General features: G+C 43.2%; 2 protein-coding genes across 2 annotated transcripts; both read left to right on the top strand.

Moving 5' to 3' along the window:
- Nucleotides 1-1203: 1203 nt before the first annotated feature.
- olig4 (oligodendrocyte transcription factor 4) lies at nt 1204-1983 on the top strand (the record flags this gene model as incomplete). Its single annotated transcript, XM_080512407.1, has 1 exon — nt 1204-1983. One exon carries the CDS (start codon nt 1204-1206, stop codon nt 1981-1983), a length of 780 nt encoding a protein of 259 aa, XP_080368533.1.
- A 5287-nt stretch (nt 1984-7270) lies between these two features.
- On the top strand, nt 7271-14747 carry bsdc1 (BSD domain containing 1). The gene is made up of 11 exons (XM_080512476.1): nt 7271-7712; nt 7825-7879; nt 9228-9344; nt 9429-9596; nt 9837-9891; nt 10215-10330; nt 10412-10480; nt 11388-11469; nt 11553-12044; nt 12231-12334; nt 13159-14747. The coding sequence occupies exons 1-11, from the start codon at nt 7696-7698 to the stop codon at nt 13186-13188; spliced, it is 1305 nt and encodes a 434-aa protein (XP_080368602.1). The 5' UTR covers nt 7271-7695; the 3' UTR covers nt 13189-14747.
- Nucleotides 14748-15477: the final 730 nt, after the last annotated feature.

The raw sequence follows: 15477 nt of genomic DNA, 5'->3' as shown, positions 1-15477 counted from the left end.
TTGTAGAGGAAGAGGCTGAAGAGTCAACCTGATCTGGAATCCACAAGATTAGTTTAGCAGCTACATGCTGAACATCAAGCCTGGGAGGCATTAAACTTCTGCATCTTGAATTAAGGACCATACCGAAAACTAATCTTACTGATGTAAACAGCGACTGAGTACCAGCTGCCAAGAGACAAACTTTCTGAAAAGTAATTCTGAAAAATGAAAAAGTACTAGTGTCTTCACATTCTACAGTTGAATTGAGGGAAAGACAATATCTTGCCCACTCATCTGGTATCTTTTTAACTATCTCCTCCCCAATAGAAGGACCCCCTTCCAGTGACAGTGATGTGATTTCGCAGACGGTTTGAGGAGCCCAGTCAAACTCATCTGACCCCTTTTGTCTTCGGCTCCTGGTTGGATTGTACCTAGTCTGTCATTAACGCTGCTCTTTACATGTTTAAGCACCTCATATGGTGCCTCATTCCTTTCCACAAAGTGTCTCATGGATACCATATGTAAATAAGGCCTCGAAGGCATCATGTATCTGCTGTATTGGAGGAGAGCAATAAAACAGCCGGGCCTGGAAACTCTTTGAAGCTTCACACTCTCACTTTCACTCTATTTTGAAAGTCAATATAGAGTGGGAAAAAAAACATTATTGGAAAGATCAAACTTCAACTTCTAAGCATATGGATCTAGTTTTTTCACCACCCCATACACTGTAATGAAACTTTTAACAGTCCTAGTTAAATCTCTGCATAAAGCTTAACACAACATGTTTAGGTTAATGTGTAGGGGGTATCCATCAGCGATGGGGGAGTTAAATGTGGGTGTGGGAAGGTGAAGTGGGGGCTGCAGGGAGGCGGTGTGGGGGGAGGGAGGGGGGGTGAAAGTGTGTCCCTTCTGCAATTGGCTGTGGCCCTAAGTGTCTCATTATGCAGCTTATTGTTCCTTTGTTGCGTCTGCAGTATAAATACACCCCAGTGGGCCCACGGGGTGACAGTTTAGACACACTCACTCCTGTGGGCAGACAGATCATCTGTTTTGATCGTCTACTTGAACAGAAAAAAAAACTTTGAGCAAACTCCACAAGCTCAGAAAACAAGAAGAGATTGAAGATTTCAAGTCCTAAACTGAAGCTCAAAGAGTTACTGCTGGTGTTTTCGGATCATTTTCTCAGTTTTTCTTGATTTTCTTTTTTTTTCTGCTTTTATCAGAATGGATTCCGACACTGGGTCCAACTGCAGCCGCTCCTCCTCACCGGATCTGGTGGTGGATGACTCTGCTGGGAGCTTCTTCTCCAACAAGATGTTCCAGCGATACTGCCAGACAAGGACAGACAGCGACGGCGGCCAAGACAGGATGGATCACTGTGGTGGGGCGGCCGGTAAGATCAAGGACAGGTCCGAGCCCAGCAAAGAGGAGATGCAAGACATGAGGCTGAAGGTCAACAGCAGGGAGAGGAAACGAATGCACGACCTCAACCAGGCTATGGACGGCCTGAGGGAGGTCATGCCATACGCTCACGGACCGTCAGTGCGCAAGCTCTCCAAGATCTCCACTTTGCTGTTGGCTCGCAACTACATTCTCATGCTGTCCAGCTCTTTGGAGGAGATGAAGAAGCTGGTTGGGGACGTTTATGGAGGCAATGCTGCTGTACAGAACCGCACTGCTGCCCACCCTGCAATTACCCCGACAGCCGCCGTAGCTGCCCATCTTCCACTCCATCCTCTGGCCCAGTCCCTCCACTCGCTAGTGGGCAGCACTCCTTCCACTCTTCAGCATCACTCGTCCTCCCCTTCCTCAGTCCCGGCGCCGCACTCTCCTCCGTCCGCCAGCTTCCTAGGTTTTCACGCTCCGGTGCAGGGTCTCCTGAAGGACCCCCTTCATCTGACCAGCTCCTACAGGCACTTCCCCGGCATGCCCTGCCCATGCACACTGTGCCAGCCACTGCCCACCACCACCTCGACATTACACAGCCTGTCTATGAACAAGTGAGCAGTCCTCTCTGAGTAGTGATCTGCTTGGATCAGCCCAAAAGACTCAAATAAGACTGATGACAGAATTAATAAATGAATGGCTGATGCCAGATCTTGTACAAATTGTGCATATTTTGTTTCATAGAAAGTGCTGCTATTTTTTTATCAATTGTTTCTTTTGCATCAAATATAGAGAAGTATTGTAAATGTACACAGGATTTTTTATCAGAGAAGCAAAACCTGTAATTTATCTGATATTCAATGAAACACTGTCATTTGGTACCACTGTGTCCTTTTGTACCAGATTTCTATTTTCCTAAATTAAAATTTGGTTTGAATAATATTTGCTCTGTGCTTTTTTAAATTGTGATTTTTGTTTATTTTTGTGGATGTCTGGTGGCAACAAGTTAGATTTACACACATATGTGCCACAATAATTCTTTGTAGGAGTCACCCACTTGGGGTAAATATTCTAATTTCTTTAACTAAACAGAAGGGGTTGTATGGGGGCCGGATGAAAAAATAAATATTTAGTAAATGGTGTCATTAGTTGCTAACCAGCTTGGGAGGAAAAGAGGGACAGAAGGGCGAGACAATACGCCAACACAGAAGCTTAATGTGGTGTTTCTGAGCCAGGGGACCATCCATCTTCACCTCAACAGGGTGTAGGAGATGAAAGGACAACACAGGCGCCAGGACGGCGCGTCACTTTTTTGGTCTGACACAAGCAAGGGACATAGCCATGTCCTCAGCTCTATGCCAGCCATTTGTCACTGTCTCATAAGAACACGGGTATAGGCAGACAAAGGGCATGTGATGCAGTAGGATTTGAGAAAGTGGCTTTTAAAGCACTCAAGGTCCTATTTTTGCTGATTCTGTCATCGCAGTATCCCAGCAAACTTGGTTGCATTAAAAGTCAAACAAGACCTGATGCTTCGGCCATTTACTCAAAAAAACCCCACAAAAAAACCCCCCACAAAGTGATATGTACACTATGCACCCGCACTGATCACCATGAACATGATTCAGTCAAACAACACAACAATGGCCAGCCTTCACTTAGCAACAAATCAAGCGTGTAAAATACATGCTTATCCTCCCACGGCTGACAGATGAGCTAGAGATCAGGAGAAAAATGAAGAGATGTAACTCATTCACACCCACCTCCCCTCTCACCCCATCCTCCTCCCTCTGAGAGCCCTGAATAGGTTTGAACAATAGCCATGCGTGGGACACAAAGGCCGAAGGAGTCCAAGCTCTCGTGCCTGTGACACAGACCCCCTCCATTCAATCTACATTTCATCATGGTAACAAGCGCTGTCGGGCCAAAAGGCATGACACCCTCGCTCACCACAAAGGCGGTTAGCTCTAATATATGAGGCTATTGACACTGTAAAGAGCCCCTGTCAGTGCTGGGGGATTGTCAGCTGTGGGACGTCTCAGTGGGGGGAGGCAGCTGCCAGCCAAACCAAGCAGCAGAGCTTCTGTCGTGGGGACTGGCGCCACGGCGTCACCTGGTCCCCAGTCCCTTGACACAGAGACCCCCAGTCCTCCCAGAAGGGCAGCACTCCCTCCTTTTATTGGGGCACAGGTGGGAATGGGAAGCAGAACACATTGTGGAGATTAGTGGGGATCTGCCTCCTTTTTGCTCAAGGTAGATAATTAGAGACACTGACTTGTGCAAAGCTGGTGTTTCCTGATCGACACCAGATGGTGTTAACCCACGGTGTGGATTCAGCAGTCTGGAGAGGGTGTGCGTGTGGGTCTGACGGCTGCGGTGTGTAATGGATATGCTTCTTAAATCATACAATATGGGCATGTCCTCTGTGTCCCATTATGGTTAGCCACTGCTGTCATCACCACACTCTTCAGCATACGCCAACCAGCAGTGGCAGCACTGGTTTTAGTCATAATGTTGTGCACAATTAAACACAGTGATACATTTCAACCTCGGAGGAACAAGTAACTCAATGCTGATTAGTGACAAGTCAGTGACCTGCATGCAAAACCAAACTTAATAGTACTTTTTTGAGACTGTTGTGTATAACAGGATGTATAATACTTCATATGCTTCATATGTGCTCATCTGTAAACAACTCAACTTTTGGAAAAGCATGTCTGTAAATTATCAAGCCTCTAAAACTCTTACTCTGAAATTAGTCGGTAAAGAAACAACTTTTTGAAAGTTCTTTCTCAATGATTCTCACCATGCAAGCTGAATAAAAGGAATTTGAACTTTATGCTCTCGCTGCACATTTTGTGATGATGTTGAACTATAAAGGATGTCTGTGTTAACATTGCACAAATAAGATGCAATAGTCCTGATAAAGTAACCTGACGAGCTGAAAAAGATGAACTGATTCAACAATTGGAAACCTTGGAATCAAATGTATGCATGTTTCAGTGTCATGTTCAAATAATTGGGTTCACCTGAAAATAACTTGTTGATTAAACTGGAATAATCAAGTAAAGCTGTTTTGTCCAACTTAGGTGACGTTTACGTGACAGTTTTTCAAGTTAAAATGCACAGTTTTTGTTTAAGTAAAGTTTCGCGTTGACAAGGCAACATTTAGAAAATGATGTCTGCTTACCACCACATGCATGCAGAGAACAATATGACATTTGTTTCAATTAGATAACTGTAACAGGTGTGACAGTAAGGAACTCCAGTACCTAACCAGCACACACCAAAAAAGTTTATAATGTAAACCATCAACCAATAATTGATAGTGAGCAAAAACCTCTTGATCTTCCAGCATGAGTGGGCATCTCAGCTTTATTGGATTTTAAAATCTATTCAGTTGGTATGTTTTGTCAGATCTGCAGGTGTGATGAAAATAATCAAGCAAAAGAGGGAATGCACTGACCAGAGAGAAAGGTTGAGACTTCCACCTCTTTTGCTGATGGCATATGGCTGCAGAAAATTGACATTTAAGTACATTAAAATTGTTTTAATGAGTAAAATTAACATACTGCCCTAATTTCAAAATCACTTAAAATGGTATTTAAAAATAACAAGAGGAATTGATGAGATGAGAGCAATCATAATGAATATTCTCTTTAAATTTACTAACCTCATTGTCTTTGTACACAAATTAAACAAGAATCTTGAAGGTCAAAAACAGAAATGTCACAAAGAGCACAGGGGGCTCGTTGATGATTACACCCCCCAGCCTTTGTGTTTGAGATGTCCAGACTCATGTAGACAGATGGATAAGTTAACTGCTTCAGATACTGATCAATAGAGAAGTGCTTATTCCAAGTTGGCTCAACCCAACCTGCATTGACAGAGTTAATTAGGGGCCTGAAAGACCCAATTAACGGGATTGAGGGGCTGGACAGGGGAGGCATATTGGAGCACATAGGCACACATTGTGCAGCGTCTGGATAAGGAGGAACTTCAATTAAGAGAGAACACACTTCCACAGGCTTGTTGCCTGTTCTTCCCCATTTTGTACTCAGTAAAGCCTTCACCCCATGTCACCCCACACCTCCTCCCTCCCATTTCCACTCAGAATACTGATGAGAGGGGAAAGCACAGCTGCTGGGGGTCAGCGTGCATATGCAATACGGCGTGCACATACGCTTCCATGCACGTCCACAGATGTACAGAGAGAAGGAGATTGATGAGGGGACCCAGGCTGGAATTGCTAAATGCTGATTAGTCAACATAATGGCTCAGGAAGGAACACTTTGGTGCAGATACATTTGTTTGGTTTCATACACAGTTTATTGGTTGAATTAGTTTTAATCAAAAGAAAATGATAAGCATCTGCTTTAGTTGTTAGTGTCTCTCCGCAAAGCTTTGGCCTACAATCTGGTGTCTCTAATGCACACAGTAATGTTCCCTTTATACACAAACAAAATTTTATCTACAAAGTGCACGGTGCACAGATTTAATTAAAGCTATTAGAACAGACCCAGGCAAGAGGATTACTCAAATTAGTAGCTACACCTACAAACAGAAATACCTACATAAAATGTAATACAGTCTGTATATTCCAATACAACATAGAATACATCTGAATAATAATTTAAAAAACGCCAATATACAGTATACAAAGGTTAGAGAAAGTTCCTAAATATTAAGAAGCTATGGATAAGGACAAGGCAGGACAATACCTGTAAAGGTTATAAAGACGCATTTGGGAATTAGAAAGCAAGTTCAAGGTTTGTGGCTGTGTTTGACTGAAAATGGATTAAAAGCTGCACAATTATTCTAAAACATGAAAAAAATGTAGTCCTATGCCACAACTGGTCACATGTGAGAACTGTATGGTATAAGTTTAAATCAATTCATGCTAAATACAGAAAAATAAATAGATTTGATAAATAAACTAAAGCTGTACCTGTCTTCCTTTATTGAACAATTATTTGAACATTTTCAGTGAAGACTAAGCTGTGGTTTACGTGCAATGACAGTGAAAAATCGTTTGTTTGCTGGGATTTGGCTCTAATGCAAAATGCAACAATAAGAAGGATAAAGCTGTGAGTATTAAAATGTAGATTAGTATATCCATCTTCTTTTTAGTTTATTCCTGATACACTGGACACAGAGACAGTCACCCTAAAAGAAATCTGCAGTGTGTCTTACTTGTTAAGGCCTGCAAATGTTGCTTATATATTTCTCACTGGGTTTTAAGATTAATCTTCTGAGATAGAGAATGTGTGCTTTACAAGAAGCTGCATCGCATCAATGGAGTTTAGACGCCTGTATTTTACCTTTTTGATTGCAGAGACGTTGAAGGTAAACAATCGCTCAGTCTGGGGATCCGGATTAACTGACACTCCTGTTAACTCGTGACCAACTTCCGTTACCGTCCATTGTTGTTGTTGCTGCTGGTAACAGCAGATGTTCAAACCACGACTGAAATTCGAAGCTGTCCTGGGGAACGCTGTTTTGCCGCATTTGCAACAAGAAATTGTGAGACTTATTTTGACAACTGCTATTACGAGCAGTGACGACGAACGCCAAAGGAAGTTTGTCACCAGTCAACACGGAAACCAGTTAATCCGAAACACCGACTCTACCAGACATTAAGCGCACTTATGTTCAGTTTGGTCCTTTGTGGCCACCGTAGATAGTGCAACATAAGTGAAACGTATGTTGGTTGAAATAATAATAATTAAAAGAAAACCAAAAAAAAACATAACATAATGAAACACAAAAGAGCCGAAATTGGGTGCATATAGGAAAATGTCAGCAGAATAGGGACTTCCATGAGTCAGTAAATCGTAGTTATTAAGCATCGCGTGTGTAACGGGGTCAGAGTTCAGTCTGTACTGATGATGTCATCGTCTGAAGATGGCTGAAGGGTGAGAATTCACAGCGAATTAGTTTTATTTTTACACCTTGATGCCACCAGAAGCACTCGCACTATGCAGGGATTGGGTTTTTCGCCCTGTCGCGTATACAAAGAGAGTTAGTGTGGTTGCTTTGCTGGAGCTTTGAGCCCTGCAGCCTCCGGAATCTATCCAGGAAGTGGGTTTGTTTACCAAAACAGAGGCACGCCAGCGTTAGCATAGCCTGTTAGCTTCTGTGTGGCGCTGTTTACATCGCACAGAAAACGCTCCCCAGGACCCACCGAGCTGTTTTCACTCTCCATTTATACACGGAGCATTTATGCTCGACTTGACACGTCGCGGTCGTGTCTTGTTCCGACTCTTTCTCTCCCTCCGCGCGGTTAGCTGACTCGTCCCCTCGCCGTTTGGCTCGCTGGACACCTCGAAAATGTCCGATGGCTGTCAGTAAGTCCCGATCACAAACAAGGAGCGGGCTGTGTGATTGTGTGCGGTTTCTATTTTGTTTTCTAGTGTACGTGCGGCTGCTAATGCTTTATTATTGTGTGTGTGATCACAGAGAAGGCTGGTGGGGAGGCTGGCTTCAGCAGAGCTTCCAGGCCGTCAAAGACAAGGTAAACCACCAAGTCAGCACCTCCTTAAACACACACTCGAGATGACTTTATTCTGGCTGGTTTATGCTTTATAATCTCAACCTAAAGTACCCTTTTATCGTTGTATGCTCTTAACTTCTACATGCTCTGTATTGGACGCTTTGGGCTCATGTTTACCTCTGGCATTACAAAGTGGTAGTGCAGCATTGTTGGATCAAACTGGCAGGCACATTCCAAGCTGTTTGCATGTACAAATTACTGTGCTCTGGGAAGTCATCCAGTAACAACAGGCTAAGGTTATCACTGAACAGCTATGGGGTGGAGACTTTTGAATGTACACCTGCAGCTGCCTGAATCATGTCACAATACTGGAAATTCTGTAAGCAGGAGCAGCAACTTTTAATGGCCTTTAAAAACCAAATTGAATTGACTTAAAGCATGTTTATGCTTATATTTTACACTACAAAATGCTGCAAAATTGTACGCGTGTACAGCGTGCCAGCGTACAGTTGTCAAACTGGATCTGGCTGAGGACTGAGGCTATTTTAGGGGGCCCGTTCTAGAGATTTGTGCATGTCAAGTAAAACCACAATAAGATGCGTCCTAGAATCTGGAGCAAAACCTGAAGCTTGTACTACGAAGCAAGATTAACATCCCAGGATATCTCTCTGTTATCTGGATCGACTTCCCCAGACATTTGCGATCCTTGATAAACAGTACTACCATGCCGGTTATCAACTTTGTAACTCAACCCAGGGTTTTACCATCATTCCCATCAGGGTGCGTTCACATAAAAGCAACGGTGTGTGCAGCGTCTGACCAATTGCAAACATGGAGAGACCCTGCATAGCAGCTTAATTTATGATGGAGCTAAAAAATGTTCTACAAATATAGGAAGAATTCAAATACATCATCCTGGCAAAAAAAACAACACTGTTGGTGCAGCAAATGCCAGGAAAGAATTCTGGCAGAAAAGTGCTGCCTCAGTTAACATGTAGCTTTGTCATCATCCAAGGACCAATCGATCAGATTGTGAGACATTAACGGCTGACCCTTTCCAAGTAAATCCCCCAAAATTGTGAAGAAATTTCCCACCAACGTCAACAGGGTCCTCTAAGAGAGAATGGGAAGGTTATATTTCAAGAGATCTGATTGATGAGTAGGCGGAGCTTTTATATCTTGATATCTTATCCAGAACATAACCTGAACATTGATGCACTCAATGAGGCTCCAGGTACAAAAGATTGTGAACAACCACGTCATGACCTCGTTATTCCTTCAGCGATGGAGCATGCCTGTTTTCTGAAGAACACTTTGAACCTGAATCTATATTTTGTTTTGACCACTTGGTTTATTTTCCTTCTCACAGTCAACTGAGGCCATAGAGTTCATAAAACGGGACCTGACTGAGTTCTCCACCGTGGTGCAACATGACACGGCCTGTTCGATCGTTGCCACGGCGAACGCTGTCAAAAACAAACTCGCTGTAAGTTGCAGCTTTCAGTTATGATGAATGTGTCCCCAATAAGGACCAAATGCATCTTTACCGTGGTGCTTGTTCTACTTGCAGGTCGAGGGTTCATCAGACACCACGGAGAAAGTGAAAAAGAGCCTGTCGAGTTTCTTGGGGGTGATAACGGACACGCTCGCTCCACCGCCCGATAAAACCATCGACTGTGATGTCATCACGCTGGTGGCAACACCGGCAGGGACCACAGAAGTTTACGACAGTTCCAAGGTGGGTTTCAAACACCGGAGACACGACACACTGTCCGACATTTGTCTGTGTGAAGCAGACGGTTCCCTTTCTCCTCTTGTACAGCACTTTAATCTGCTTGTTCTTTGACATTTGTGAAATATTAAGCCAAGTGTTTGCTCAGAATAGAATTGATTTGTTTTGCCATAAGTGGATTGTTGCGAACACATGATGTGCATGTGAAGCCAACACAGCCACTGATAATCTTTGTTTGTCCTGCAGGCACGTTTGTACAGTTTACAAGCTGATCCAGCGACGTACTGCAACGAGCCTGACGGTGAGACGGCACACAGTGAAGCTTATTGTTGGTTTTTTTGAGTGTAAACAGTTTAACAGACACACCGTGGTGGTTTTGAGGTAACAACGCAATTTTAAATGTTTCTGGCCTTTTTATTTTCTTCTTTTTTTTTTTAATGACCTGCACACGATCAATGAAATTGATCCCGACAGCATTTATTTCATTAGTGTCCAGAGCATCACTAGAAGTAGCTTCACGTCAGTTGTTAAAATACGTATTGTGAAGATTCTACAGTGAATCAAGGTAGCTATAAGAGTTTGCTGAGAAGGTGAGCGGAGTTCAAAGTATTATTTTTCTTGCAGGACCCCCCGAGCAATTTGACAACTGGCTGTCCAGTTTCAGTCTGGAAGAGAAGCAAGGAGAAATCTCAGAGCTTTTAGTCAACAGTCCTTCTATACGAGCCCTTTACAGCAAAATGGTAACAAATCAACTCACTGATTGTTGTCTGTTGTTTAATTTTGACATAAACAACCTATTGTGTACTTATTTTGTGGAACAGGTGCCAGCAGCTGTAGCTCACTCAGAATTCTGGCAAAGGTATTTCTACAAAGTCTTCCAGTTGGATCAGGTAATTGTGCTTTTTTTTTTTTAAAGCATTTACTATATTTTAAAGTGAAAACTACTGTGTTCTGTTTTGTGTCGGTTTGGTGCCATCTGCTGGCTAGTTTTGGAATTTTATAATTTACACAACACAGGCACAAAGCAGAATTGAGTTTCACACTCGGGTTCTTTCTGTGTAAAGTTTGAATGTTCTCCCCATGTGTGTGGGGTTTTTCTCCGGGTACTCCGGTTTCCTCCTACAGTCCAAAAACATGCATCCAAGTTCAATTGGTGACGCTAAATTGTCCCGAGGTGTGAGTGTGTGTGGTCGTTTGTCTGTGTGTGTTTGCCCTGTGACCTACTGGCGACCTGTCCAGGGAGAGAAAGTGGGAAGATAGATGGATGGATAATATGTTAACATGCCATTCTGTTTTTTGTTTTATTTTTACCTTGATATTACTCACTCGAGCAAACTTACACATAAAAGACTTGAGTGTATGTCGATGTTACTGACTATACCAAAAAGTTTGTGACCATAAAAAACTCAAAATGTATATCAGAATAGCACGATTGAAAACAATTGGTTCAAAGGGTGTACATTTTAAATGTAATTCTACAAAGGTGCTCATTGATTCTTAACTTTTATCATATTATATTAAAAGAATTGCCAAATATGTGTTCATTGACTTTCAAATGTTAGAGCAAATTGAGATGAAGAGATGTTGTGTGTTGCACAATAACGGGGTGAATTTCTAGAGTAACCAAACACACTGATCTCTTCCAGTATGTCGATTGTTTTTAACGATTCTCTCACTCTGTGGTTGTCTATTGTTCAATCATAAAAGGTGGAGTGATTCTCCTTGTGCTCTTTTTTAAAATATCTACATGAATGTTTAAAAAAAAAAAAAAACTTCCTGGTTGTTCCTGCCATTTAGGAAGAGGCGAGGAGATTGGCTCTGAAGCAGAGGGCTGAGCAGGCGAACATGGAGACGCTCGGCTGGGAGGAGGAAGACGAAGGTGCGCCGACGTCACTGTAATGTGATTACTGTTGACCTTCACTCTCAGATGTCTCACGCGGTCTCTCCGCTGATCCCTGGCAGATGATTTCCTCGGCGCTACGTCGCCGTCATCCCAACTCAACTTCACGCCTCCGCTGGACGACGGCCCCACACCCCAGCTCCACGCCACTTCGACGGCCCCCAAGAGGGAGACCCTCCTGAGCCCCGTGCCGTCCCCCGGCGAGGAGCGCGACGCCACGCTCTCGATCAGCAGCGACAGCGTCAGCCTGCCCACGCAGGTGGAAGCGCGGCCCCGGGCCGGCGCCGCGGAGCTGGCAACGAAGCTGACGGAAGCCAGCCTGGAGGACGTCGCAGACACGACGCGAGGCGAGAAGAAGCACGGGCAGCGGGACTCGCCTCCTAAAGTTCAAGTGGACGCTGGAGCTCGGGCCGAGGCCGCCGTTGACGGTGCGTCGACGCGAGTCCCCGCCTCCAAACCCGAGCCCGCAAAGGAGGAGGGGCCACAGGACCTGAGAGTGTTTGAGCTGAACTCTGACAGCGGGAAGTCCACGCCCTCCAACAACGGCAAGAAAGGTACAATATCCCCGGGATGTTTCCATTTCCCACTTAGATTCCTGCCGTTCTTCTGCTGGGTCGAGAGGCGAAATTGAAACGGGATTAAGTTCAGCGGCGCGGCCGCACATTTTCCACTTAACAGGCTTTAGGGGAAGCGGCAGAGTGAAGGTCACAGAAAGCTTCAGATTGTCTTTGTGCCTCCAGGGTCCAGCACAGACGTGAGCGAGGACTGGGAGAAGGACTTCGACCTGGACATGACTGAGGAAGAGGTTCAAATGGCGCTCTCCAAGATCGAAGGTTCTGGAGAGGTCGGTGTCGATCACTTCTGCAACTGAATGTGTAACTAAAACGAGATTTAGTTTTTTGGACGCCTTTATTTATTGGCATTCATAACAAGGTCTGAAAACACGGTTTTACAAACTATCACCAACAATACTGTGCATGTTGTGAGCCTCTTCGGGTCTCAAATCAGGTCACTTTAACTTGGTTGTAGCAGAAAATGTCCTTTATCCAGGTGACTTTGGTGCCTTCTTGTCATCTGCAGCATTTCTGCAAAATAATTCAATTCTATTTGTGAAATTTGCCCAAAAGTTCATCAAATGATGGTTTCAAATACTTCAAGTGATGCGTTTCCCTCCCATCTCTTTTCTAGCAAATGTAGTTTAATAGCGGCCAAATCAGAGATTTCTTTTTTGGAAGTGCTCAGAATGGAGTTTATGAAAACTGGCTGCATTTCAAAAGAAGAAAATAAATGACCTGATGCTTTGGGATCTGTTTCACATTAATGTTTAGGCCCCAAAACACTGAAGAATGCGGCTGTCAAGGCTGTAACTAATGTGTAATTAATGTGTATTTAATGACATTCAGCAGCCCGATAAATAAGTTTTGCTAAGAGAACCACAACCTTTCCTGTTTTTATATTAATTAGTTGTATATACAGTATTTGCAAAAACGATTAGATTCTGACAGTGATAATTACTGGTAGTTTGTCTAAAGATGCACAAACTAAAAATATACAAGATATTGTACATATGCCGCCAAAAAAGGCTGCAATTGAAATAAAAAATAAAAAAGTCTCCATTGGGAAAATTGACTTGACTAACTTTCTTTCTTTCTTTGTCATTTCCACCAGCTGGATGAAGACTGGGAGAACTGGGAATGAGAGCTACCGCAACACAAACTCGGCTTCGCCATTTAAATAAAAAAAAACCCAGGAAAAAAAAAACTAGTTCTCAGCAGACGAACCATGCCTAATGTGTTTTAACTCTTTGTCCACACTGTCGCCATGTCATGACTGTCAGTAAGGGATTTCTGTCCTGCAAGTCTGGACCACAGCGGCGAACCTGTCGCAGGGTGAAAAACAAGAAAAAAAGAAGAAAAAAAAAAAGCAACCACAGGAGAGAGGCCAAGGCAATAAGAATTCAACTTCGATTAGCACGAGAAGAGCTGCAACTCAGATTTCTTGGAGTAATTTCTTCTTACTTTTAGCGAGAATAAGACACTAGTTTAGGACAGGCTGGAGGAATTCTGACCGTTAAGCTTTGAGGACACACGAGTCGGAACGGGAAAGGTTTCTCTGCAGCAGCAGAGGAGGAGCTGATTTCTTCTTCTTTTCTCCTTCTGCCATTAATCGCACCGTGTACGTTGCGAGTGTATTTTTTTTTTTAAGTTGACGACTTTGAGGCGGGCTGTGAAATTAGCCATAAACTCTAATGCTGCTTGTCACCTTTCTGAGACGAAATACTTTGAAAGTGATCTCCGTTTTTGTTTTTGTTTTTTGAATGATGTTCAATTCTACCTGTTACCTTTCTTTCTCTGGCTTTTTTTCTCATTATTATGCAAGTGAATCCCAAAAAAAAATGAGAGAAAAAAAAAAAGTATCTCGGCCTTCTTTCACAAAGCACTTTTCATCTCGGATTCACTCCCAACTGTAGATAAATGGCCTTGTAAAGCACACGGCAGTGTGACGGCATTCTCCAAATGTTTCTTTGTTACATCGTCTGAAAACCAACCAGCCGACATTTTCTCATCACTCCCTCTCTCTCGCTCCCTCTCCGTCTCTCTTTCATCATATCCTGTGATTTAATTTAAACCCATGAGCTCATCGCAGGCTGATCCTTCCTGTCACATGAGTTGTTTACCTGGTTGTCTCGTTTGCGCAGAGGGAGTCGTTAATGAACATCGGCTCATTTTAATGTCTTGATGCAAAGTTATTTTCGCTTGAATTTGAGGGCAGCATCTCTTCTCATTTCACCTCTAATGACAAAAGTGTGACATTTGCGTCTGTCGGCTCACGATCGTAACGAATAGCTCCGCAGGCAGCGTGCCAAGTAGACCAACGAGCAGCAGCTTTTTCTGATTTCCTTTTTCCATCGTCTGCAAAGTATCTTGAGACAAATAAGCCTAGAGGTGTAATATTTATACTAAAACTTAATGCTTGAATATTGTGTGCTTTTTTTTTCTTTCCCAATTGCATGTCAGTGCAATAACATCACTGGTGTGTTTTCTTTTGGGCAGTGGGGGGGAAACGGGCTTTGGCTGCTTTTGTCAGGTTCTGACGATGTTTTTGCATGTCAATGATTCTCTCGGCTGTGTTCGGATTGGAGCTGTTCTACACGTCTGTTTTCAGAGCTGTCACACTCGTTTGCTGGTTTGTTTGTTTTTTTTCCTGCCAGGGCTTACACTATCTTTTTCAAATGGACATTATTAAAAGAATTCATGGCAGAAGTGGAGTTTTGTGTGGTATCTTTGCAAACACACGCGACGCAAGAACACCTGAGTTAGATTGAAAGCATGACTCATGTTAAAACTCTCACCTGAGATACATTCTTCAACAAAGGCTGTGTAAAAGTCAGTGGCACATTAACAGTGGTTTACTTTAAGAGCAGAAAACCAACATGTTCAGACCCAAACTGAATTCACTAGTAGATGACTACAGAAGCTGCAGCAGACTTCATCCTTAGTTTTGTAGCTTTTAGAATTTATTATTATGCGAATGAAATTAATGTGCCAGTGACTTGAGCAAGAAGTGTAGACTTAATTTCTTTGCTTCACTTTGTTTTTCATTGTTACGATGTGATGACAGAAAGAGTGCATTGTACCGCTCAAGCTGCTCACTAACTGGACTAAGAAAGTCGATGTTGAAAAGGACAATCGAAGGGAATTTATTAAAGTTGAAAGCGGAAACTATAGAAGTCATATTCACCCTCTAACTAGGAAAAAGTTGAAGTCTAAATATTAAAAATGTCAGATTTAATTTTTATCTCTTCTCTGGATGTGCCGGTGCTCTGCGCTCTTGCTGCGGAGTCTTAGTGGGATTTATACAGAATGACAGTCACAGTCTGTGCAAGTCATTTCACTCGTACTTAAACTCTGTGAGACCCTCTTCAGTGGCATTTTTCATGTGAATATTTTACAGCAGTTGGGGCTATAATAGTAAGCGATGGCAGCT

The sequence above is a fragment of the Blennius ocellaris genome, assembly GCF_963422515.1.
Source record: "Blennius ocellaris genome assembly, chromosome: 17".
Classification (NCBI taxonomy): domain Eukaryota; kingdom Metazoa; phylum Chordata; class Actinopteri; order Blenniiformes; family Blenniidae; genus Blennius; species Blennius ocellaris.
The sequence above is the reverse complement of the archived record's forward strand: the minus strand, read 5'-3'. Positions and strand labels throughout refer to the sequence as shown.